The 23,796-nt window shown below is 39.5% G+C and overlaps 1 protein-coding gene across 3 annotated transcripts in view; it reads left to right on the top strand.

Annotated features, from left to right (window-relative positions):
* TEC (tec protein tyrosine kinase) overlaps positions 1–23,796 on the top strand; it is a 44,675-nt gene that overhangs the window by 4,857 nt on the left and 16,022 nt on the right. For all 3 annotated transcript variants that reach the window (XM_085577850.1, XM_021556054.3, XM_085577851.1), the window contains exon 2: positions 11,089–11,270. In XM_085577850.1, coding sequence (XP_085433976.1) covers positions 11,133–11,270 — 138 coding nt within the window. In that variant the 5' untranslated portion in view covers positions 11,089–11,132. The remainder of the gene's footprint in view (positions 1–11,088; positions 11,271–23,796) is intronic.

Raw genomic sequence — 23,796 nt, 5'->3', positions numbered from 1 at the left:
TTCCAGGGGAACTTCCAGAGTGTGCTCTATACACTAGACTGGGATAAACTCCTGACCATTTAAGTTTATGAAACAAAAAAAGGCTGTCTTAGTTGTTTCCGGGGTTTTTTTTCCTTCCACAGGATAGCCACATTACTCACCATCAGACCCAGGTGATACCTGCCCTTTCATTTTAGCTGAACATTGTAAATTTGTCCTAGGCAACCCTGTGAACAAATCTTGTCAGGTTCACTGTGCTAGCTTACTGGGTAGGTGAGATAATTATAATACGTATATTAATATATTCAAGGTTGCTACTTGTCCTGTGAATTACAGGATGTCCTATATCACAGGGCAAGCCCCATGTCTTGGCAGGAGAAAAAATAACTGTGTGTGTTTTCCCTGCCTCCCCACCCTTATTCTGAACATCTCTTCCTAGCTGAATTTGCAGACCACATCCGTGGTCTCCAGTGCCATGGCAGGAGGAGGAGAAGGGTGGGGACTCTCCTGCTTTGAATTGTGTGACCCAGTTCAAGGGATGTGCAAAGTGAGTTGAGCTGAATGGGCCTTTTTCTGTCTCACAGGAGATCCTCTAAACTGATAATTTTACTTATACTTTGGGATAGTTTGAAATTAAAATTTCTACCTAATCTGTATCCAGAAAAGATGCTTAAAATATTTTTTTTAACATGAAGAGATCTAACACTCCAGTATGAAGAGTGGCTGGTTCAAAACTGCTATTGAAGCTGAACTTGAATTCAGCTTCCTTACACATAATCTTTTACATGTTTAGTTATGTAGCCACATGAGATTTTGCTGTTTCATTCAGACCATGGCTGGCTAGGATGGTTCTATTTGCTTTGTCGTGGTCAGCTATGAGGACCATCTCCTCCTCAGAGCTGCAGGCTGGTAATCAGTCATCCTCAGTGGTCCTTGAATAAAGCAGATTCGTTTGTTGGAAGGAGACATATTTACAGCTCCAGTGTGTCAGATGAACTGTGAGGGTCTGTTTTATCAGCAGGGAGTTTGGGAGAATGACACAGTGAAAGGCTGTGGAGTGTGAGAGCAGTGGGAGGAGGGCCATCGTTCTGTGCAGGCAGCCTCTTTGCCACCACAGCAGCTTTTTCTTCCCACCAAGGCACTCTCTCCAACCATGAAAGGGATTACAGCTTTCTGAGGAAAAAGTAAGTCATGGACAAGCAGCAAAATGCCCTCAATTTGGTTTAGTTACTTTCCTGAATCTCTTAACCCGAAACTAACTGTGAGTGTGATGCAGGCACTCCCTATGAAAAGCTGAGACCTAACCATAAAGGACTGTCTTATCTTACCTTTGCAGTTCCTTAGTTTTACTTGTAATTTTGTCCTCAATGGGACTGGATTACAGGAGCCCAAGTTCTGATGATGTTTGATTGAATCTCCAATATCTTTGTGTCTCACCACAGATAGCAGAGTGGAGTAAGATCCCGTGAAGCATTAAGGACTGCATTGCATAGTATCTCAGAGTTTGTTTGAACTGAATGCTGTTCCTTAAGACCATAAATGTCTTGTGACACCTGGCAAGTGCTCCCATTCCCTGTTTAACTTGCAACAGTTGAAACACCTCAGCACATCTGAGATGTGCCATCAAGGAGAGCAGAGATAACAAGCTGCTTTGGTAGAGATGCTCCCTACCTTGCATTAACCAGAAGAAAGGGAAAACATGAGACCACAGCCGTGTGTCAGTTGTGTTTATTTTCAGCTTTAGTGAGAAACTATTCCCCTGAATTAATAACTTATATATTGAGATGAATGAAGCTGAAGTCCTTTGGTGTTCCTCATTGCTTAGGATGCACTGTATGTGAAGAAGAAATTCTTCAAGGTTACAGCCTAGCTTTTCAGTCCTGTATGGGGAGACTTTATTAGCAAGTGGCTGAAATGCAAGTAAAAGCAAGGATTTCTTTCAATACTTCCTGTGGATAGACAGGTGTTCAGCCATCCCCAGGAAAGCAGGTCTACAGCATGTAAAGCAGTTTCTTGGGAAGACAAATGCCATAACTCCAAATGTCTCCACTTCCTCTTTCTTCTCCCCACTTTATATACTGAGGTGATGTCATATGGTCTGGAACATCTCTTTGTTCAGTTTGGGTCACCTGTTCCAGCTGTGTCTTCTCCCAGTTTCCCATGCATCCCCAGTCTCCTTGCCAGTGTGGCAGAACAAAAAGCAGAAAAGGTCCTGGCTTTGTGCAAACACTGCCAAGCAGTTAAAAAGTCATCTCTATATTATCAACATTGTGATCAACAGTTTCAAAACACAGCCCCATATTAGCCACTGTGAAGAAAGTTAACTCTACCCCAGCCAAAATAAGCACACCTATCCAACATAACAGGGTAAGAGAGTCTGGAATCACAAGATAAGCATGCTGACCTTGCCAACACCACTACTTTGCCACGCATGGGAAGGGCAGTACATCTCAGCTGAAATGTAAATGGCTGTTCATTTTGTGTTTGATTTCTTGTGCTGGTTTCGTAGCAGAGGGGATGTGTCCTAGTGAAAGCAACACAGGAAAATGTGACAAATGCATCTTGGATATTTTCTGTTCCCTCCTCACTGCCTTGTGTTTTTTCTGCACAGAAGGCAGTTCTGACCTGTAACTTTAGATATATTGTTTAGATATGGATAAATGTTGCTTTTTCACACCTACTGGGCCTTGTCAGTTAGGACTACTTGCTCAGTAGGTGTGAAAAAACAATGTCTATCGAGTAACTTTATAATACTACCTCAAAAGAAAGACTTTGAAGGTAAATACACCCATTAGTTGTCATGTGAGATGGGTCCAGTAGTTCATCATCTGAGTCAGCTTCTCAGCTTTGTCTTCAGTACAAGTTCTCATGTTTGTTGAAGTATTTCTTACTGTGTAGCTTCCACAGAGTCTAGAAGGTGGAGAACAAGTAGTTCTTTAGTAGGTGGAGGAAAAGCAGTTGTTTAGGGGAGAAAAGATCTTGGAGTGTTTGGAAAGAGAAATAACTGAGGAAGTGTTAGTCATTCCCTGTACATAAAGACAGTCCTAATTTGTACGTATTTCAGTATGTTAATTAGACCATGTCAAAAGAGTGTCTTGGATACTGAAATAAATCAAGCTTATTTTTGGTCTACATATCACATGCTAATCTGAGATTGTATAACATTTGAGAAGACAAGTTCAAATTGTGAATAAAGTTAATTAAGTTGAATCCTTTATGGTAGTTGAAAAGAAGGATACCCTCAGGCACCGTTGGCCTCTTTTCTTTTTATATTTTTCTTTCCTATAGGTTTGATTTGTTTTTCTCATACTTGCACTTTTGTGTACAAAAGCAATTGTCCTTCTTGATAGTGGGCTTTAGGATTCCTTAACAGAGTTAGGTTCAACCTCTGATTTAATAGATCATTTATTTTTGCAGCCCTCTAAATCTTCAACTTCCTGGAGAAGTAGGAAAATCTTTTGCACAAACATCGCCCATTTTGTTTGCCACTCTCATCTTTGACTGTTTCTTTAGTAAGTGGGTGTTACCATTTCTCTTCCCTTACTGGCAGGGGATTTTTTGGAAAAAGGCTGAGGCAGCACTCTGCTTTACTAAATGTCCAACCAGTGGGGTAGTGGTGGAGTAGCCTTGGTCTATGTAGAAGTGAAACATAGAGACTCTGCTCTTTAGGAGCTTCTGCTCCTCTAAACCAGTGCCATGCCAGTTTGGAGTTAGCTCTTCCACATCCCTCTCTAACTGTATTTTGGAAACACTTGCCAGAATAAAGTGGACTGTTTCTTTTCAAAGGTACATAAACATGTGAAAGGGACCTGTACACCACGTAACTCTTCCCAGTTCAGCCCCTGTCCTTCCCTTTCTGTTCTTACTTTATCTTTTATATCTTACTTACTTTTATATTTATCTATATAGACCTTTTGTCTGTCAGGTGAGGGTCAGTTACATTTGTGCAGGTAAACCAAGCCAATATTCTTCACCAGACCTTTATGCTGCACAAGTGAATTAAGCCAATCTCTATGCTCTGCCTCATCTTGCCAGCTATAGTAAATTTCTTGCAGCATCCTGAAGTCCTGGCAATGGCACTATAGAGGGCAAAACCTGCTGGATGACAACAGAAAATAGTTTGCCATTTTCACTTTGCTTTATACATAGTATTTATGAAAAGAAACCTAAGCTACGAAATCTGGACCTGGGAAAATCTGCTGTCTCCTTTTTAAGGGTTAATATCAAATTCTGAAGTTTCAAAGTCTTTTTTTTTTGTGCCTTGTTTTCCCACGTCACAAACTAATTTTCAGCTTTATTGTCTTGCAGCAGATAACATTACAAATTATAGAGATTTTTGGTCTGAATAAACTGAAGGCAAAATAGTCAATGCAAATTTATAAATATTGCAAAGTTTTTGTGTGGAAAAAATAAGAAAACCACAAGTACTCAGCTCTAGAGGAATGAATAAAAATATAAGAAGTTGTTGAGGATAGTGAAAATTGATTAGTCCATCTTTTGTATGGTATCTCGTAGTGTTGCTAACTTAAACTTAGTACTAAATAATTTCAAGTAAAAAATGCCAGTGTGAACATATTGCTTTTATCATGCATGGTAGTAATGTAATTTTTGTTTCATAAATTTCCTGAATAATTTAGTTGTGAAGAAGGTACGTTCTAAAGCTGTGAAATGATAACTTAGTAACTGGAGTGTATGGCTTGTAGGCAATCCCAGTAAGGAGCAACAGCTGACTTTATAAATTATTTCGAAATGTGTACATGCCATTCAACTAAATCATTGTTGTAAGGGGAAAAGAAAACTTTTTTTTGCTCTTACAGTTTTTCCCGAGCTGTTCTGTGCATTCCCTGGAATGCACTTCCCTTTTTGCAGTGGTTGATGCGCTGATGCTCCAGTTTGGTGTGATAAACCACCTCAATGCCAACTGACCCTAAGAGGGACCATCACTTGTCATCATTGTTTTCTTTGCTTACCCCAACTCCCTAAGTTAGAAGGCCAAAAGGAAACAAATTATGTATTTTGTAAAATGCAGTGAGCCTGTTTCCAAGAAATTTTGGAAAACTGGTTCTGATTGTGATAAGATGCTCCTTCTGTGTGTGTACATGAGTACCTTTCAGCTGAATAAAGGATATTTTGCAACATCACATGGTCTCAGAATCTCCAGTCAGAGTTGTTACAGAGTTACTCCTTTGCCTGTTTACTTTTAAACCTAAATTTCATATAGGCAAATATGAATTTTATTTTCACAGGGTTTGATTGTGTAGATAAAATTAGCCATTTATTGTTTGGCTGATTTTCAAAGAAAAACAAAGCTTTTGCAAAACTTTGGCTATAATTTTGAAATCTCTTAGAAAGTAGTTCCCCCAAATTACATTTCTCACAGTTTAAAAAAGCCCAAACTTGCCTATGATTGAAGTGGTTTCTGAGAATATGCTGTTAAAAAAAAAAAGAAAAAAAAAATTAAATATTTCTAAATATTTTTTACTTCTCCTTTTTCTGGATATGATACACTTTGTATATTATTACAGTATTTTTCCCTGAACTTGAATTTTAAAATTATGACAGATTTTTACTATAGTGTATTTTTTTTTGTATTTGCATTTCTGTGAAATTTACCTTTTGAACAGGGATTAATAATAATTGTATTTTATTTTTTGGAGTTTGAATCTACAACCATAGATGTGGGGCAAAAAGGCAATACAAGAGTATATTTTGCAACCCTTTCTTGCATTGAGTAGTAATTATTCAAATAAGCCTGTGCTGGATACTTATGTAAATAACTGTTCACATGTAACTCAGTTCATGGTTTCATGGTAAAGCAACAGAAGCTCCAGCAGAAAAAATAGGGTAAGGAGTTCTCCTTTCCTTGTTCCTTCTGCACTGTTTCTGCTCTCTACCCAGAGGAGCACTGTGCTGCCTGTTCACTTGCTCCACTGCAGACAATTGCAAGGACACGATATGAGCTTGATCAGCAAACTGATCTGAACTAATTAAAATGAAGGAGGAAAAACATTCTGAAATTTACAGATTTGAGGAGGGATTACAAGGTACCACTTGGGCTTTTAAAATCGACATTTTGATTGATACTTTCAACAACTGAAGTGGTGAATATTCTATATATATTTTTTTAATCTCCTGCCCTAGGAAGTATATTTTGAATGTTAAGTATCCAGATCTGGAGTTGACATGGGTTTGGATTGATGTCTCCCAAATCTGAAAGAGAGCAGTTGTACATGATGCAGGAAATCTAAGTGAGAAAGCTGAGGACGCTTCTTAGTTAGAGGGATTGTCTGTCTTGATTGTCCATTGGCTTTCATTAAGACTTTGCACCGAAGGACACAAATTCTTAGGGAAATTTTGCCCTCACTAAGGAGATGTTGAAACTCAGAAAACAGTTCCACCTTGCTTTCATTTTTCTTTTGAGCTACAAATATTTCCTCCTAGTGTTCCTTTTGTTATCAATGCGATAAGTATGTTTTTCAGAACATGTTTTTTTCTGGTGAGCCCCTCCACAACTATGTGTGGTGCAAAGATTTGTGCCTTAAAAAGTGACAATTGCTTGTTACATTTGGCTGAGAGATGCCCTGATCAGACTGGATGCATTTTCTCTTTTCTGCTCGCTAGAACTTGCACTGTGAACTTAATAAATTTTTAAAATTTTTGAATGTTAAAGGTGCTTACAGTGACTAATTGTTTCAATAAACAGACACAATCTGGGAGGTGGGAGTGGGAACCAGAAGATACGTGGGGTGGGTAGTGTTGCAACACCTGAGCTTACCACATCACTTAGTGGCTCAGTTTTCCCCAGTGAAAACTGGAGAAGGTGGCATGCATAAGAAGCTCTGTCTACAAGTGAAAATATACCTTGTGCATTTGGACCAATATTGACTTAGAAGGCTTATCTGAACAATTGTTTTAATTTGTTTTGAGGAAGATGTACGGTAACTTCATGGCTGTACAGATGCATAATGGGAAGATGAGAAACACAAGCTAATGCAGATATTTTGATACTTAAAGTTTTCCTGCCCTGAGGAAAGCTGAGTATCTGTAACTCTTTCTGATTTCTGCCGGAATTCTGAGTCTTCAGCATCTCTGCAGATTAGGTTGTCTTTGTTATTGTGTAACTACAGTTGGCAGGGAACAGGGCAATTCCTTGGCACCAGTCATATTGTGAAAAGTTTATATTGGGTGTCAGCCTGAAACTCCCACAGTGTTTATAACAAGATAACAATGTGTCATGCAAACAGCTTCATGTTCTGAGGGATGGTCTGGGAACAAAGGAGTGTTTGAGGGGAAGTGGGGACAGGGAAAATGTGCAGAAAATCTCATACTGTAATGAAGAAAAGTAGTGATATATAGGTTTGTTAAGAGGTAACTGTGGCTGTTACAGGGGCTTCTTAATGGAGTAGTGCTGTTCTGAAAAAGAACTTTCAGAATAATAGGTGGGGATTCAGTTACCCTGAGCCAAGCAGAAATGTATTTAAAGCCATTGACTTGGAAATAACCCCAAATAAGGCAGGTTTCTGTGACCAAATGCAGATTCAAAGGCTGATCTTGCGACCTGGGAAACTGGTTCTAATCTGCTGAAATCTTCATAGCAGAGATAATTCAGTGTAGCAACCAGGTGCAGACATTTACTGATGTTTTTATTTTTTAACCTCGATTTTGTCAAAAGGATTTTTTTTTATTCTTGTGTCATGTTAATGTAACATGGTAGAGAAATGAAATATATTAGCATTATCAGTTTGAGACTCGAAATCATAGTTAACTTGAATCCCTCTTGTGCTCTCTAATGCAGCACTCTAGGGATCTAGAGATAAGATGGATAATAATTATGTTTTTCTTAAGTACAAGCAGTACAATTTTTACTACTGAGAACAGTATAATTGTTTTGAGTGGGAGAGCCTGCAATGGGAACCCTTAAAGTTTTGTGTGCATTTAGCTGGTCTGAAAGTTAATGCTGACTTTTAATTTTTTGGACAATGTTTGTATTTTCAGTTTATGGTAGTATTCATCCTTCTGTAATTACCTTTAGGATTGCCAATTTATTTTTAGAAGTGCAATAAATCAGAATTGGTCAGTAGTAGCTAAATAACATATCCAAGACAATTACTGATGAAAAAAGATCTACCTTCTTCCCAGAATGTAATATGACAGATTACCAACAAAATGTATGCATTTCAGAAGAAGAGAAATAACAAAAAGAGATTATTCATAGTAATCACCATTTCCAGTCCAATCGTCATCTTATACTTATGCATCCTAGGCCGCTCTTATTTTGTAGTTCCAATTAAACCACTGAGTATTTTTTTTTTAACATATGAAGAGGTATTCCTAAGAAAGAAAAAGATATTTTAAAGCTGTTAGCAACCACTTCCATCTGTTGAGATACCAGCAGTATGGGGTATGAGAGCTCAGCTGATCAAACCAGGGAGTGAAAAGTAGTATCAACACTATACTGGAAGGCAAAAGGTGCCATTTCATATATTGTGACAGCCATTAATTGCTCACAAAATGAGACACACTGCAGTGAGTTTGTTTGCATTTGATTTTATTAAAAATTAAATAATGTAAGGCAATGTTGTGAGGAGGTTGCTGGTTTTTCAAGATTCTCTGCCACAATTCTGTGAAATGTACTGTTTTGTCCATGCTGAAGTTATGTTGCCTGCAGAGAAAAATGTGCATGCCATTTCCCCAGTGGATTTTGAAATACTCTGAGTAGCAAATAGGTGCATAAAATAAGCCCTGTGAAGAATGAAAATTTTTTTTGTTCTATCCTAGGACTTTGGCTTGGGTTATCCCCCCACCCCCTCCAAACAGTTCACAGTGTCTGGTGCTTCAGCAGATGCTTCAAGCCATGGCTTCAGCTCCAGCCATGCTGCTCTAGCCTGAGTTGCTCTCCAGGCCTGTGCCTGCAACTTCTCTTGGCTTTGGAGCACATCTTTGGGTAGGGAGGGCCCAAGTGGTGCCATGGGCAAGGCTGGCAGAAAGTGAGCAAAGCAAAAGGGAGTGGGGGAAAAGATCTCTGGGACAGCGTCTCCGTAACCTCTCCCACACCTTTCATTCCTGCCTCTGTGTCACTCCATTTAATGTGTCTGTGCAGGCAGCTGCCTGTGCTGCATGATGAAATGTCTGGTTGGATCCCTTCCCTAACCTGCTTCCCAGCCTGGCAGGAAGAACACCTGCACATGGCAGGGTGGCATGACAGGACAGTGATGAGTTGATGAGGAAGGAGGCCAGCTGTGTTTAAGCTGGCATCATTGCAAAGAACAGAGAGATTGCCTATGGCACGACCCTGGAGCCAGATCTGCAAACAAAGTAGCTGTGGGTGCATTGGTTTTTATGTACTCCTAAGATTGTCCTACAGGTATCAGTCATGGTGTAGAACTTAAAGCAGCTTGACAGTACTGAGTGACCAAAACTGTCTGAATTAAATTGCTTGATTTTGACAGTCAGCATGAAGTCTTTCTAAACAGAAGTTGGAAGGCATGTGCTTAGCAGTTTCTGAAAAATAAGCTTAAATTCTTTGTGCTCAAACTGACATCTTCTAAATAACCATTTGTGTCTGAAAATTTTCTTCAATACAATTGGGGTAAATTTTCAAAATTACTTTTACTGATCCATCTTAGGTACAAAGAGTTGTAGTAAATGGGATTACATCAGGCTGATGACTTGTCACTATTGGAATTCTCCAGGGAGTTCTCCAGTGAAGTTCTCCAGTTCTCTTCAGTTTAGGACCAGCTTTCTTCAACATACTTAAAAACAAGTTGAATGAAGAATCAAAAGAATATTAAGTGAGTTTTCCAAAAATACTAAATTCGGGAGGAGCTGTTGGCTGCCTTAAGGGCAGAAAGAGGCCCTGCAGAGAGCCCTTGACAAATTACAGAGATGGGCAATCACCAACCATTTGAAGTTTAACAAGGGCACATTCTGAATTCTGCACCTGGCATGGGACAGTTGGTTGTGGGTATAGACCAGAGAATGAGAGGCTGGAAAGCAGCACTGTGGAAAGAGACCTGGGAGTCGTGGTTGATGGCAAGTTGACTATGAATCAGCAGTGCCCTGGCAGCCAGGAGGGCCAATTCTGTCCTGGGGTGCATCAGGCACAGCATCACCAGCTGGGCAAGGGAGGGGATTGTCCTGCTCTGCTCTGCTCTGCTCTGGGGCGGCCTCACCTCGAGTTCTGTGTACAGTTTTGGGTGTCACAATGTAAGAAAGACATTAAGCTATTCAGGAGCATCCAAAGAAGGGCAGCAAGGATGGTGAAGGGTCTAGAGGGGAATCCATATGAAGAATGTCTGAGGACACTTGGTTTGTTCAGTCTGGAGGAGACTGAGGGGAGACTTCAATGCAGTTGCAACTTCTTTGGAAGGGGAGGAGAAGGGGCAGACGCTGATCTCTTCCCTGTGGTGACCAGTGACAGGACCCAAGGGAATGGCCTGAAGTTGCATCAGGAGAGGTTTAGGTTGGATATTAGAAAAAGATTCTTCACTTAGAAGATGGTTTGGCAATGGAACAGGCTCCCCAGAGAAGTGATCACAGCACCAGGCCTGTTGAAGGAGCATTTGGACAATGCTCTCAGAAAAATAGTGGAATGCTTGGGTCCTGTTCTGGGCCAGGAGTTTGACTTCCATGATCCTTGTAGGTCTCTTCCACACAGGATATTCTGTGGTCCTACGATCTTCAATTTTGTATATAGAACTCTTTCGCAAATGACATTTATACATGCACAAACCTTTAGCAATCAAAACTTCTGTACAAGTTAGAAACTTCTGTACAGGTTTGTGGTGAAGAGAAGTTGTACACTGCTGCTTGCCTGGAGCACATTTCAGACTTCTCACCCATATTCTCTGACATAGGCTGCAGTGTACCTGATTTCATCCCAGTCACGTACAGCTTTTGGCTTCCTGGGAATGTGCCAGTGCAGCCCTCGGCTGAGCAAAGCCTGAACTTTTTAGTCTAATAATTAACTTTTGTAAACTTCCATGTGAGCTCCAGCCTTCTGTATATTCAGGCAGTTTCATTTATAAGTAGAAGCTCTTTTTGTTACAGAAGTCTCAAATTCTGTGATCCTCCAAAGATCTGGTAATGTTTTATTTCTCATCTTCACAGGAACTGATGTTCAATGGCTAGAAGAGAGCTTACAAGTGGCTGAAATGAATACGACTACTATCCTACAAGAGATTTTGATTAAAAGATCGCAGCAGAAGAAGAGGACTTCTCCCTTAAACTACAAAGAGAGGCTTTTTGTACTTACAAAGTCTATGCTAACATACTATGAAGGTCGAGCGGAGGTAGGAGACAGACTGCTTTTGTTCCTTTTTGCTTTTGTACCATAATGGCTTTTTTTCCGACTGTATGCCATACTATCAAGAGCTGATGGGGGAAATGGTCATTAGTAGCCATGAATATGAGCTAGCATTTATCTTATTTATAATGCAAGTTAACAGAGGTGGAGATAACTTACCTGGTAGTCAATGTGAATTGCTTCTCAATCAGAGAAGTAATGCATAGCCAGGATGGCAGGAATGACATAAAACAGAGGTGGTCATCAAAGCTGATTTCTTTCTCTCTCCAGACAGATGAAAGATCACTGCTATGATGAACTGGGGAAAAGGTAGAAAAAGTTGCAATTGCAGTTTCTTGTAGCTGTGTGTACTGTGAAGGCCATTACATTAACATCTGGCAATTAACTGCATTTGAACAGGAGAAAGATCATTTGATAGGAGCAGTGCATTGCAGACCAAGTTCAGCAGAGACAAGATCCATTAGAGTGGATCATGCAACCTGGTGATTGAAATGAAGTTGGAAGCATTTTATCTTTGACCATCCCAATTACCACTTTCAGTGTAAATTCAGTTACTCAGGAAGTCATTAGTGCAAGCTATGCAAATCCTCAGACCAGCATTTTTTCAAATAATCTCCAGACTCAGTTAGTTTCATCAAGGTCACCTGCCCTCAGAGTGCCCTGTCATATCCTCAGTGCTGGGGTGAGATTTTCCACTAAAGTGAGGCTACTTTCCATGTTTGTCACAATGCTGAAGAGGATTAAAATGACTGCAGTAGCTTGTGAAACATGTTGTATACCTTGAGAAGCCATTTAACAAATAAAGCTTAATGGAGGGAACCCTGCAACGTCTTGTCTTGGCTGTCTTACCTCTGATAAAAGAAGAGGGTAGAGGAGAGCTAAAGCTTGATAAGCATGTTTCTCTGCTAGACCTTATGGTTGCACCAGAACTGAGCTCACTTACCATGCTACAGGATGCTCACGGCACTTTGTTCTCTGAAAATAGCTTGGACACAGTCAAGGATTAATAACAAGATCACAGACTGAGGTTGGAGAAGGCCTCTGGAGGCTGTCTGATCCAAGCCCCCTACTCAAGCAGGGCCACACAGAGCTGGTTGCCCAGAGCCAGCTGGCTGTTTTTAATATCTCTGTCCAGTTGGCTGTTGAGTATCTCCATTCATGGAGTCTTCACAGCCTTGCTTGGGTAACTTTTACTGTGAGTCAGCCTCACAGTAAAAAAAGACCAACATCATTTCCTGATGTTCAATGGAGCCTCTTGTCTTTCAGGTTGTGCCCACTGCATCTGGCTCTGTCACTGGGCACTGCTGGCAGTAGCCTGGCTCTGTCTTTGCACGCTCCTGTCAGGCGTTTTATGTCCCCATTTTATGATGGCAGAGTGTATCAGTCACTCCTATTTTGGTGACTCTGGCCTCCTCCTAGAGAATAAAGAGGTGGGGGATAAGAAGGCCTCTGAAATACGTCTTGCATGCTTATCCCATGTCTTACATTCAGATCAAACAGAAATGTGACAAACAGGTTTTGTAGGTCTAGTTGTCACCCTTTAAGAAGTTACCATTTTCAGCTTACCCTCTTCCAGTCTTCCCCTTCCAGCTTTTCCTTTGCCCTGCGGGTTAATGTCCTCTGGCTAAAATGCTTTTCCAGGAGACTGACTTGAGGATCTCTCTGAGAGGAGGTTTAAATGGTCAGTTGTATTTGCAGTGAGATTGAACAGGTCAGCCCATAGTGCCCTCAGTGGAGGATGCAGTAACTTCTTAAAAACTGCCTGCCTAAGATGCAGGCATTTGGGCTGAAAATATATATTATGCCTATGCTATGCCATCAGTTTGCTGCTGAAAAAGGCCATTTTATCCCTGTCCTAGCCTTCCTAGACTCCTCTACTTGTTGAATTCATTCTGGCCCTCTTGGAATCCGTATTACTCTGAAAAAAATTGCTGATCATGGAATCATAGAATGGCCTGGGTCAGGAGGCACCTTGAAGTTCATCTAGTTCAAACCCCTGGGCAGAGATGCTTTCTATTAGCTCAGATTTCTCAGAGCTCCATCCAGCCTGGCCTAGGGCACTTCTAGGGATGGGGCATCCACCTCCTTTGTGGGCAACCTGTTCCAGTGCCTCACCACCCTCACAGTAGAGAATTATTTCCTGAAGTCTACTCTTCCTGAAGCCTACACTTAGTTGGAAGCTATTCCCCATTGTCCTGTCACTACATGCCCTTGGAAACAGTTCCTCTCTTGCCTGTCATCTCCCTTTGGCTGCTGGAAGGCTGCAATTAGGTCAGCAGAAAGATGTTTGATCTGGTTTTATTTTTGCTGGATTAGTATTCTGCTGGGTTAGCACGCTGCATGAGCTGGGTGCAGGATCTAACAAGTGCCAGAGGCTGTGCCAGGTGGTGGAGGAGAACAGGATGCTCCAACTGTTGACATCAGCAGGTTGTTAGACTAGCTCAGCCATAATGCATTACTTTCCAGTCTCAAACCATTTTCATTTTCACTGTTCCTCTCATTTTAGATTCTTTTAAACATGAATCAGCGTTTTATTTTATTAACAGTGTTGTCTGAAAATAGTGAGCTCTGATCTTAAAGGGGCATACTGAATATTTTTGTCTCTTTAAAAAACCACAACTGTAAGACTAAGATCTCCGTGGCACAATTATTCCTTAATGTCTCTGGACCACTTAAATGGCAAAAATGTTTGTGGGTTTAATTATTTGTTTGGTTATTATTTGGGTTTTTTAAAACCAATTGAGGTGGCTATAAATATGTATTTACAGTAAACTGCATATTCTGGCTGAGGTAATTTATATGAAGAGAAAAAAGTTATTAACCATCAAGATAATTTTGCCCCCTCTGAATAACTGTGGGTTTATAGCTGAAATAAATGTGGCTACTGTGCATGCTGGTTGAATTTAAAGATATTACAGATGAAAGGATAGGTACAGACCAATTTAATTTTAGGCTTGGCAGTATTCAAAGTCCAGATTGGTAAAATAAGCATGGAAATCCCAAGCCAAGAGGATCTCGCACCCTCATTTTAATCCCATAACTGCAGTGATAGCAGTCTGCCAAGGGTGGTTGAGTTCTGCTTCTCTAGGCAAGTGTGTAATTCCCAGTTTGATTGTTGGCCAATCTGAAGTATTTTCTTTTTTTCTTCCATTTTAACTTTTATAGAAGTTCAGTAGAGAGAGTTCAAGAAAAACCCAGGGTTTGTGTGCACATCCATAATCATACCACTTCTTTTTATACTCAGAATGTGGGCAGGTTTGGATTATTAATAAAGTGACAGAATTAAACATTTTGTATGTCTGGTGACAGAAGTGGAACATTTATGACGACAAAAAGCAGTCAACCATAGCAAAGAATGTTTATGTAAATGCTGCTGAGAGATTTAATTGTTCTGTGCAGCTAGAAGTGGAGCATCACTTGCTCTTTGACCAGAAATGATACATTATAGATGCCACACTTCTCTGTTTTTTCCTGTCTTATGTACTGAAAAAGTTTCATATACCTTACTTGGAGCAATAAATTATTATCTCCTAAACATGACTACTAGCAACAGGCTAAAATTCTGTTTTAGCTTGCTCATTACTGGTTTAAATCTTTCTATATGTGCTTTCAAGCAGATCAGGCCTCCTGTCATGTTACAATGCCAGTGCATGCCTGCAGTGAAGCTGGAATTGCACTGCTGCCATGAGAAGGAGAAATACAGTTTTTTCACTTAAAGATATTGCTTTGCTGTAAGTCATGGAGCAGGTGTGTGAACTATTGATGGAGCATAGCTACGGAATCAGTGATGAAGCTGCATTTCAAGGCTGGTTTCAAAACACAGAAGCCTGCGGAAGGAGAATCCTGGTTTGGGGCACAATTCAATTCAATTAATATCACAGGAAACTTACTTTGCATAGGAAGCCAATAGGACCTTGGCTTTTACTGATTAGCTTCTGGGCATTATACTGTTGGATAAAAAATGTGGAAGAAGTATCACCTTTAGGTTTTTTAAAAAGATGTTAAGAAGCTTGAAAATAAAAATACATCAGGAACCAATGTGCCTTAAGTATCATGGAGATAAATTTTTAATGTCAGAAAAGAGAAAAATTCTGTTTAATATGGGATGTGTTCTGGTTTTGTTTTTTTTTTTTTTTTCTTGGTCATAAATTCTGAGAATTAGTAAGTGTAGCTGTTGGGGAAATGGCATCACTGCACTATTGTGCAATATTGGACTAATAATGATTATAAGCAAATTAAAAAGCTGAGCTAATGTTGTTTCTTGAAGCTCATAATGGTTTCTTGGCTGTCATTGTTGGAAAGAGTATTTTCTGTTTTTTCTCCTAATGTTGCAAAAGTGGCTATTGAAATCTGAATGTGATGTGGTCCATTTACAATGAAGATGAAAATTCACTGTAGTAATATATACCTGCATTGGTCTTCAAGCACAGAATGCTGTGGATGGTCATGAATGTATAAAAGTAGGGAAGAAGTAAAATATCTTCCTATTCTGAGTATGGAGATGTACTATAAAGTACATCTTGCTGGTTGTGCTACAGTCAGAAAGACTTAAGATATGTACAGTATTCTCAAACATGTATTGTAGACTTAACAAGACAGCTTTAAACACGCTTATATAGACTGTAGTAACTCGTTTGAAAGTGGGAGGTAATAGGTATTTTTTCACAAACTGGCCCTTGTTCTTGAGCACTGCTGCACTATTCTTACTGGTGTCAGCTGGAGTAATGGATTGTAGTGTGACTTCACTGGATAATCTGGTTGTATAGCAAAGGCAGTGTTTGTTTTGAATGAGGAAACATGGGCAAGAAATATTTTATTAGGAAATCTCTTTTCAGTTTTGTGTGGTTTGAAAACTCAGCATAATGCTTCAGGTGTGCTTCTGGTCATTTTCCTGAACTATTTTCTTCCAAGAAATCAAAACATAAAAATTGATAAGCAAATTTAAGCAAATTTGAAATTAACTGATTTGTTTGAAAATCAAATATTTCATGCAGTGATTAAAAAGGATCTCATTTGGAATGGCTTTCTGTATTTTTGACCAGCAAAAATTTAGCTGAAGTTTTAGTATGACTTTTTCCAAATTGCTAATTTCATCTTGAATGGAGTGTAGGTTTGAATTTCAAGGAGGCTTTTGTGGAAATAACACCACATATGTGTGGCCCTAGGTATGTTTAGCCATTTTCTGTCAAAAGTGAGCTCATATCTTGAATATTCAACTTAAAATTCCCTGGAGTTTATTTTCAAAGGATCGGCACATTCACACTTTCATTTGTGTCTGTTTGGAAAATCAAACCTTAAGTGTTTATCTAGGAGTCCACTGAAATTGTAGGCACTTCAGTAAATATCAGCTGGACAATGGAAAGGAGGACTCATTTTACCAGCGTGCCTGATGGCTGTCATTGTCCAGTTCAAGTGCCCCCCACACTCCTTTGCAGGATGGCTGCAAAGAGTAGCATTGTTTGTTCCTCTTGAGTTGGCCAACAGGCCAGACCACACAAAAATAGCATCCAAGCTACTGTGTCTGTGAGGATTGGCCACCACATACTCGTGCTTTATTGTCTTTCTCCTTGCGTGCCAATGGGTTTGGCTGCTGTGAATCTTTTCTCAGTGCACGGTGAGAAGGTGTCTCTGAACTGGGCAGCTGGATGGCCTCAGCTGGAGCAGGCTTGCTGCTGCATTACAGAACAGCCATGACAGCAAGTAACACCTGCTTCACACAAGTTTTAGTTAGCTAATACTGGCAGGGCATCTTGCTTGAACTTAGAAGTGCCACCAGACGACAGGTTTTTGCTACAGATGCCATTTTAGGCAAGGGAAATTCATCATGATGAAGGAAAGAGAGTAAGTGTAGGTGTTAAAGTACTTCTCACCAGTGAAATAGTTGAAAAGAGCTGGTCCATGCAAGTGAGACGTCCTGCTAGTTTGTTGGTTTGAAAACTTTCACATTGATGTTCCTCATGAGTGTGGTGCTTCCAAAAGGCGACACAGACCTGGTAATAATTTTATAAACCCTTGTCAATATGTAGAATGTTAGTATCCTCATATATATTGAACTTGTGCTATGTTCCCTTTCACCATGATATTTTTCGCTCTTTTTGTTGTTCAGCTTGCTTATCAGTGATACTCTTTAGTTTGAAAGTGTGCTGGTGTGTGTGGTTTGGTTAATGTCCTCCCACACAAGGCACAGCATGCTTGAATTAACCTTTCCATCCCACTGCTGTTTGCACTGACCATGAATATGAAGCTGACTATGAGCTTTTGAACATTAAATTTCTTTATGCTTTGGCATCTTTATTGTTTGCTCATGTTTGCTGTGTGGATGACAATTCAAAGCAATAAATAGTGTACATTGGATTCTGCATTTTCAAAAGGCATAGGCTAAATCCTGGTTCCTCTGGTTACCCTGCATGTGTTTGGGTTGACAGGAGTCTCCAGTGTTTTCATGGAGGATGAGAAGGTGGCAGAGTTTGGGCTGCAATGCTCATTAGCTCTGGAACTGCTGCACAGAAGATACTGGAGTGGGCACATCACTTATCTGTTTATTAGTGTGCAGAAACCTTTGCTTCTACAGAGAAGGCAAATGATAGTTCCCTGAGGGAAAACATTTAAGAGTCTGAACTTGGGAGGTGTGGAATGCTCTTGTCTTCAGTGGCAGTAGTCCTATTTGGCATTAGGATCAGACTTGTGTGAAAACTTTATTGTGTAAACAGGACTCTTACAACTGATAAAAACCAACCAGGATATAAATGAAAAAAAGCAGAATACAAACCTAAATATATTGGGGGGTTGCTCATTTTGAAAGTCTCTTCCTAAGGAAAAAAGGTTCTTCTGCAAGGGTTATGTTTGGTTCTTGTAATTTGAATATAGAACAGACAGAAGCTACTGAAATTACAGTGGTGATATTTTAAGGAAGGAAAAATAAAAGCTCTGGGGCCCACCCTGAACCTTAGGTTTCAGGGCAAAATTGTGTAGCTTCATTGCAACACTAATATTGTGCAAATACTTCATTTGGAGCACAACAACATTATAGAGGTCCAAAAAGCTATGCTTCTTACTTTTCTTTCTTAACAGGTTAATTCATTCTACTGTTGTTTATTCCTATAGCACTTATCCTTTATTTTTATTATTTCTAAAATAATTACCCTGATTTATGGGATTTCCTTAGTCATTGCATAGGTGATTTAATTATTTTATATAAATGAAAGCACAATTCAGTATTATAATGCTTTTGAAACCAGTAGGAGAAATTTTTAGTTCCAAGTCACAGGTTGTAATGATAGAGCTTTCTTAAAGTACCTGTGAGTGAAAACTGTTCAAGTTGGAGACATAACATGAAGCTATTCATGTGAATGGGAGCAGCTTAACAGATGCATTCTAACGGATAATTCATAAAGAAACCTAAGTTGTAAAAAAAAAAAAAAGTTAGTTATGTTGTAGTAGTGATTTCCTATTTTCTATAACATCTACTGAAAGAAAAGTCAGCTATAAAATGAGAATCTGCAATAACTATCTACAAGAATTTTGATTTTTATGAGATGGAACAAATGAAAAGTAGATGAAGTTGAGAAGCACAGATTATAGTTGTTGAGATATAGAAAAAGCATGGATGAGAATATTTATCTTATGACTTGACAGGAGTGGATGAGTCTTGAAGATCTTAAGAAGGAAGAACTGAAAAATAGATAAGGGAAGGCTAGAGAAGGCCTAAGTTTTAAAAAAGGTGTGCAGAAGAGAAGCTGAGAAACTTTAATCTATGAAGATACTCAAAAGGAAAATGGAAGAAAAAACAGGCTTGTTGAAAGGGTACCTGGAAGATGCACAAATTGCACATCAGCCAACAAAGAAACAAAACAAAATAAAGTAACAACAAAATAATCTCAGATTTATCTATGCTCTGTCTGCGATGAGGTAACAAGTCTTGTGGATAGCAGAGAGCAGCAGATATCCTGTGTTTTCATGCCAGTAAGGGTTCTTTGACACTGCTGAATGAGACATTTTCATATATCAGCATTAGAAATTACCTATATAAACTTTGTGTAAATCTGAATGTAGAGCACTTGGGAAGCTGGTACTGTGTTGGATAGGCATCAGTGGCTTGTTTCCAGATTGAGAGCCTGTCTTGAATGGAATGTCCTATTCTGCATTGTAGTATTTTCACTGCTGAAAATACTGTTGTTGGAATAGAAGCTTGTTGAGTTCTCAGGTGAAATAAAACTTGAAGGAGCTGCAAGTATTTTGACAAACAAGTCTAGAAATCCATGTGGTATATTTGGATTAGTTGTGTGGTGGGTTAATTGTTTGCCCTTTTAAATTTTTTTTATTTATTTTGTAGAATGCAATTAAGTGTGGACAAGTAAAAAAGGCAGGAATGCTGAAATGTTCAGATACAGAACAGCAATAAGTAGCCAAGTGTCCAGCCAGCAGGACCTGGGGCCTTAGTTGTGGAGCCCATCATCTGGACCTTGAGAAAGCAGTCAAAGCAGCAAGTGCCTTGGCTGGGTGACCTCTTGGATCTGTTTTGGGCTCTGGTGGCTTGCCTGTGATGCCTGTGGACTTGGGCTCTCCTCGCCGTGTGGCTCAGGCTGCCCGAGTCTGGTGCTCAGACAGCACGGAGGCTGAGTTAGGGCTGAATGCAAGGTGTCACCCACCCAGCAGCCAGAGCTGGCCCTGAGCAGGGGAAAACAGGGCAGAAATCCAGCAACTGGGCTGGGCAGACACAGAGAGCTCTGTGCGTGTGGACCTCACAAAAAACCAAGACTTGTCTGAAAGAACCTGAAGAGGTATAGCAGTTATTTTGACAGCTGAAAGATTGTAGGTTATTTAAGGCTTAATATGGATAGAGACCTGGCTGATTTATTATGTGTCCCTTACTTTTATGAGGTTGCAGCAATATATCATAACTGCAGCTGTGCACATTTTACTGGCTGCCTCTCCATTGTAGGAGAAGAGTAAGTTACAGATAATGCACTGTAGCCATGGTTAGGAAGTTGTATCAGTGCTATGACAGAGAATTAATTTTTGTGCTTTTCAGTCTCTCCAGTGCTGTTCATTGACATCTGCAGAGCAGCCAGGCCATGGTAATGGATTCTCAGTCTCTTTATCTGCAAGACAGGGTTTAAAGCTTTCTTCTTCTTAATTACATTTGTATTTTTTCCCCTTTAAATTCTTCCTTGCAGACAGATATTGGATCAGGTCAGACTAGATCAGAATAGTAATTAACTTTTGTTTTTCATATAAATTCTAGCCACTTTCAAATGGTAAATAAAAATACTTGATACTTGCTTTTCTTAATAATTTTAAAAAATAATTGAAAGGAGAAGGGCATTCTTCAATGTATTTGACACACTGGAAAATATAGGAATAGAAAATGTGGCCACCCTAACACCTAGCTACAGTAATTATATTCGCATAATCCATAATTGCTTGCCTCAAGAGGGAAATGCAGAAATATCCAGTCAGTGCATTTATTAATAAATGACAATACTATTAAAAGAAACAAAACCCCAAAACTCAAAAGCCCAACCTCCCTCCCTACAAAGAACCAAAAAATGAAAATACCCATACATTTGGCTCTGGAGCATATTCTATCAGAGCAGTTGCCTGTAGACAGTGTTGGCTTAGCCAGGCTTTTTGTGGTTTTGCAAAGTTGAAGAGCCACTCCATAAAAGGAGATAAAAGTAGTGCTGTGATGTGCTACACTTGTGAGAACACAAGCTCCATGGGTCACATGCTGATGACCTCAAGATTTCCTATACGGGGGCAGGCATGGAAGAAAGAAATAATATGTACATGGAGGAAAGAGAGAGCATGGGGGAGACAAAAATCTAGATATCTCCTGCAAGCTGAGCTGACTTATGCATGTTTTCATTGAGACTTTTTTCTGCCAATTCTAATGCCCTTTGTATTTTTCAACATCCCCACATACACATGTATTTCTGTGGGTGTAAACAGTGCAATATATTCATCAGCAAAGAGGAAATACACTGAAGAAATATTTTCATCTGATAGTGAGGATGTAGGCTTCTGTAGCTGTAAAGCTTCTGTATTTAGCAGAGGAGTCATGCCAAGTGTACAGAGGATCAGCAGTTTGATTGTACACTTATCTAACACTTGGATATTTCTTGTCTTTATTTTTTTTAAGGAATTGTGTAATCCTGTATTTGTTCCGTATCTGACAACATAGGTCTAATGTTATGACTTCTTCATATTAGTGTTTAATATGCTAAAATAAAGAGGAATAGCTTATTATTTTTGATTGTATTGGAAACAAGACTTGGCCATACCCAATGTGAGCAAGGAGCAGGACTTCTAAAACTGTAAATCAATATTTTGAAACATAGGTAAATATAAAATATATACAGCATTTTAAAAAGCTTTGTATAATAGTTTCTGTATAGTCACTTCCCTTTTGTTATTTTCAGCAAGAAGATGCATTAAAAAAACCCAAAACCCACACTAAAACCCCATCATTTAGTGCAACTTTGAAGTACATATTTTAACTATTTTAGGTTTTCCTTATTGGGATTTAGTATTTTTATACCTTTATTACTGTTCTAACCGTATTTGCTTCTGTAGGCCTCCTAGAGGCATATGTCTATATCTAGTAAAGGAGCATACCAGGTTTGATAGATCCCTTTGTTTCACTGACCTGTGATTCTTCCAAATTGTCTGTCAATACTTGTATCCCATTCAGAGAGCATGCATGAATGTTCTGGTAAAATACTGCTACTTCTACAATAAGTCTAACTTTTTTCTACTCTGTTAGCCATCTTCCACCTCAAAAAAAAGATTCTTTAGAAATGTCCCTCTGCTTCCTACACTTTGGCATTGCATGATCAACCATTGTATTAATTTTGTCTCTTTGTAGCTTTTCTTTTTGCAAAGAGTGGTCATGGTTGAATTTCTCAGGGCTGGCTCATACCTGCATCTCTACTTCCCAACAGCTTCAGAGCTTGAACTCTGCCTTGATTCTGCATTTCATGTCTGCTGTACAGCTGGGTGTAGAGCCCATAGAACCCTGTCTGTCGAATGAATGCAACACAGTTATGGTATGCAAAATGTCCTATTATTATACAGGGAAATCATTTATTAGGGAGGAGAGAGGAATTGCAGTGGTCTTTTTAGCATTTTTTGTGAGTCATTCTTTCCTGCTTCTGTGCACCATAGTTTATTAATGAGTAATGGTCAGCTAAAACAGAGCTGCACACTTGGCATTAATACTCCACACTCAGCACTTGCTTCTGATGTGATCTGAAAATGTCTTGAGCTGTAGGTTTGTTTTTAATTTTACATATGCAAGGGTTTTTTTTTAATCTATAAAATATGCAAAAACAGAAGAATCTTCCCGGACATTACGTTTAATAAGGTGGATTGCCTTGTGAGGTGGGTCAGCTTTGTGTTAGCTTAATTTAGCATCTTGTGATGAAGCAAACTGAGCCACCCTAAATCAAGAAAGCATAAAAAGCAATGACTTTGGAAATACAATTGCTATAATGATGTGCTGTACATCAGGGGATTTCCTTTATGTTTTCCCCCTAAATGTTAGATGTTTATCTAGTTGGATTCCTGTCCTTTGTCCTCCTGTCAGTGTCCTCTGAGTGAGCCCCCTGAATGCCAGAATTGGCATGAAAATCTCTGAGCTCAGAGAAGGGTGATTCAAGATAAAATAATAGTGTGTTCTTCCAAGGGACTTCTGTGATTCTTGATACAAAAACTCCCTCCAAGGTGTATTGTCTGTCTGTCCTGCAACCTCAGTGAACCAGCAGGTGAGACCCAAGCAGTATGAGCACCCCTCTGGACACAGAAAGCAGGGTAGATAAGTTACAGGAGTGGTGTGTCATCTTCTTTGCCTGTGGTTGTGCCAGAAGGGCATCTGGAGAAGTGTCTTCAGCACAGTTGTGTGGGGTGTTGAATTTTGGGGCTCATGAAAAGGCTGATCTCCTTTGGACCCTCCTGTTCTGCTTTGGCTAACCTGGCAGCCCCGCAACTGCCAGTTCAGTCACACAGTGACAAGGGGAGGGAGAGGTAGTACTGCCTGCTCTGCCCAGTGGTGTAGATTTTCAGTAACAACTTTTGGCTTTTCCATTAATGTATGTTTTAGTTTAGGGAGTCAGTGTTCAAGTAAGGGGATACGAGAGAGTATCTTGAGTTTGGAAGTGACCAAAATAAAATAAACAGAAAACTTAAAATGATTTTTTGGTACAAAAGTCCAAGGTTGCATACTTAATACAAAATTATTTTTCAGCATTACTTGATAAATCTTTGTAGTACAACTCAGGGTAATGTTTATGATTTACTTTTTTTTCTTTATGGTTGGTTAAAATCTAATTCCCCCATATATTCCCCTTAAAAAACCCACCTCTCTTGTGTGTGTTGGTTTTTCTGGTAAAAAATAGCAGTTGCAGCTTTATCTGACCTTATCCCTTGTCATTCTTGCTGATGCTTACCATGATGTACATGAATTCTTTATGCATGTTTTCTCTGCACTGATCTATGTAAGACTCAGAGTGCTG

Source organism: Lonchura striata, chromosome 4 (genome assembly GCF_050655825.1).
Source record: "Lonchura striata isolate lonStrDom1 chromosome 4, ASM5065582v1, whole genome shotgun sequence".
Lineage (NCBI taxonomy): Eukaryota > Metazoa > Chordata > Aves > Passeriformes > Estrildidae > Lonchura > Lonchura striata.
This window is presented reverse-complemented; position numbering and strand designations above follow the sequence as displayed.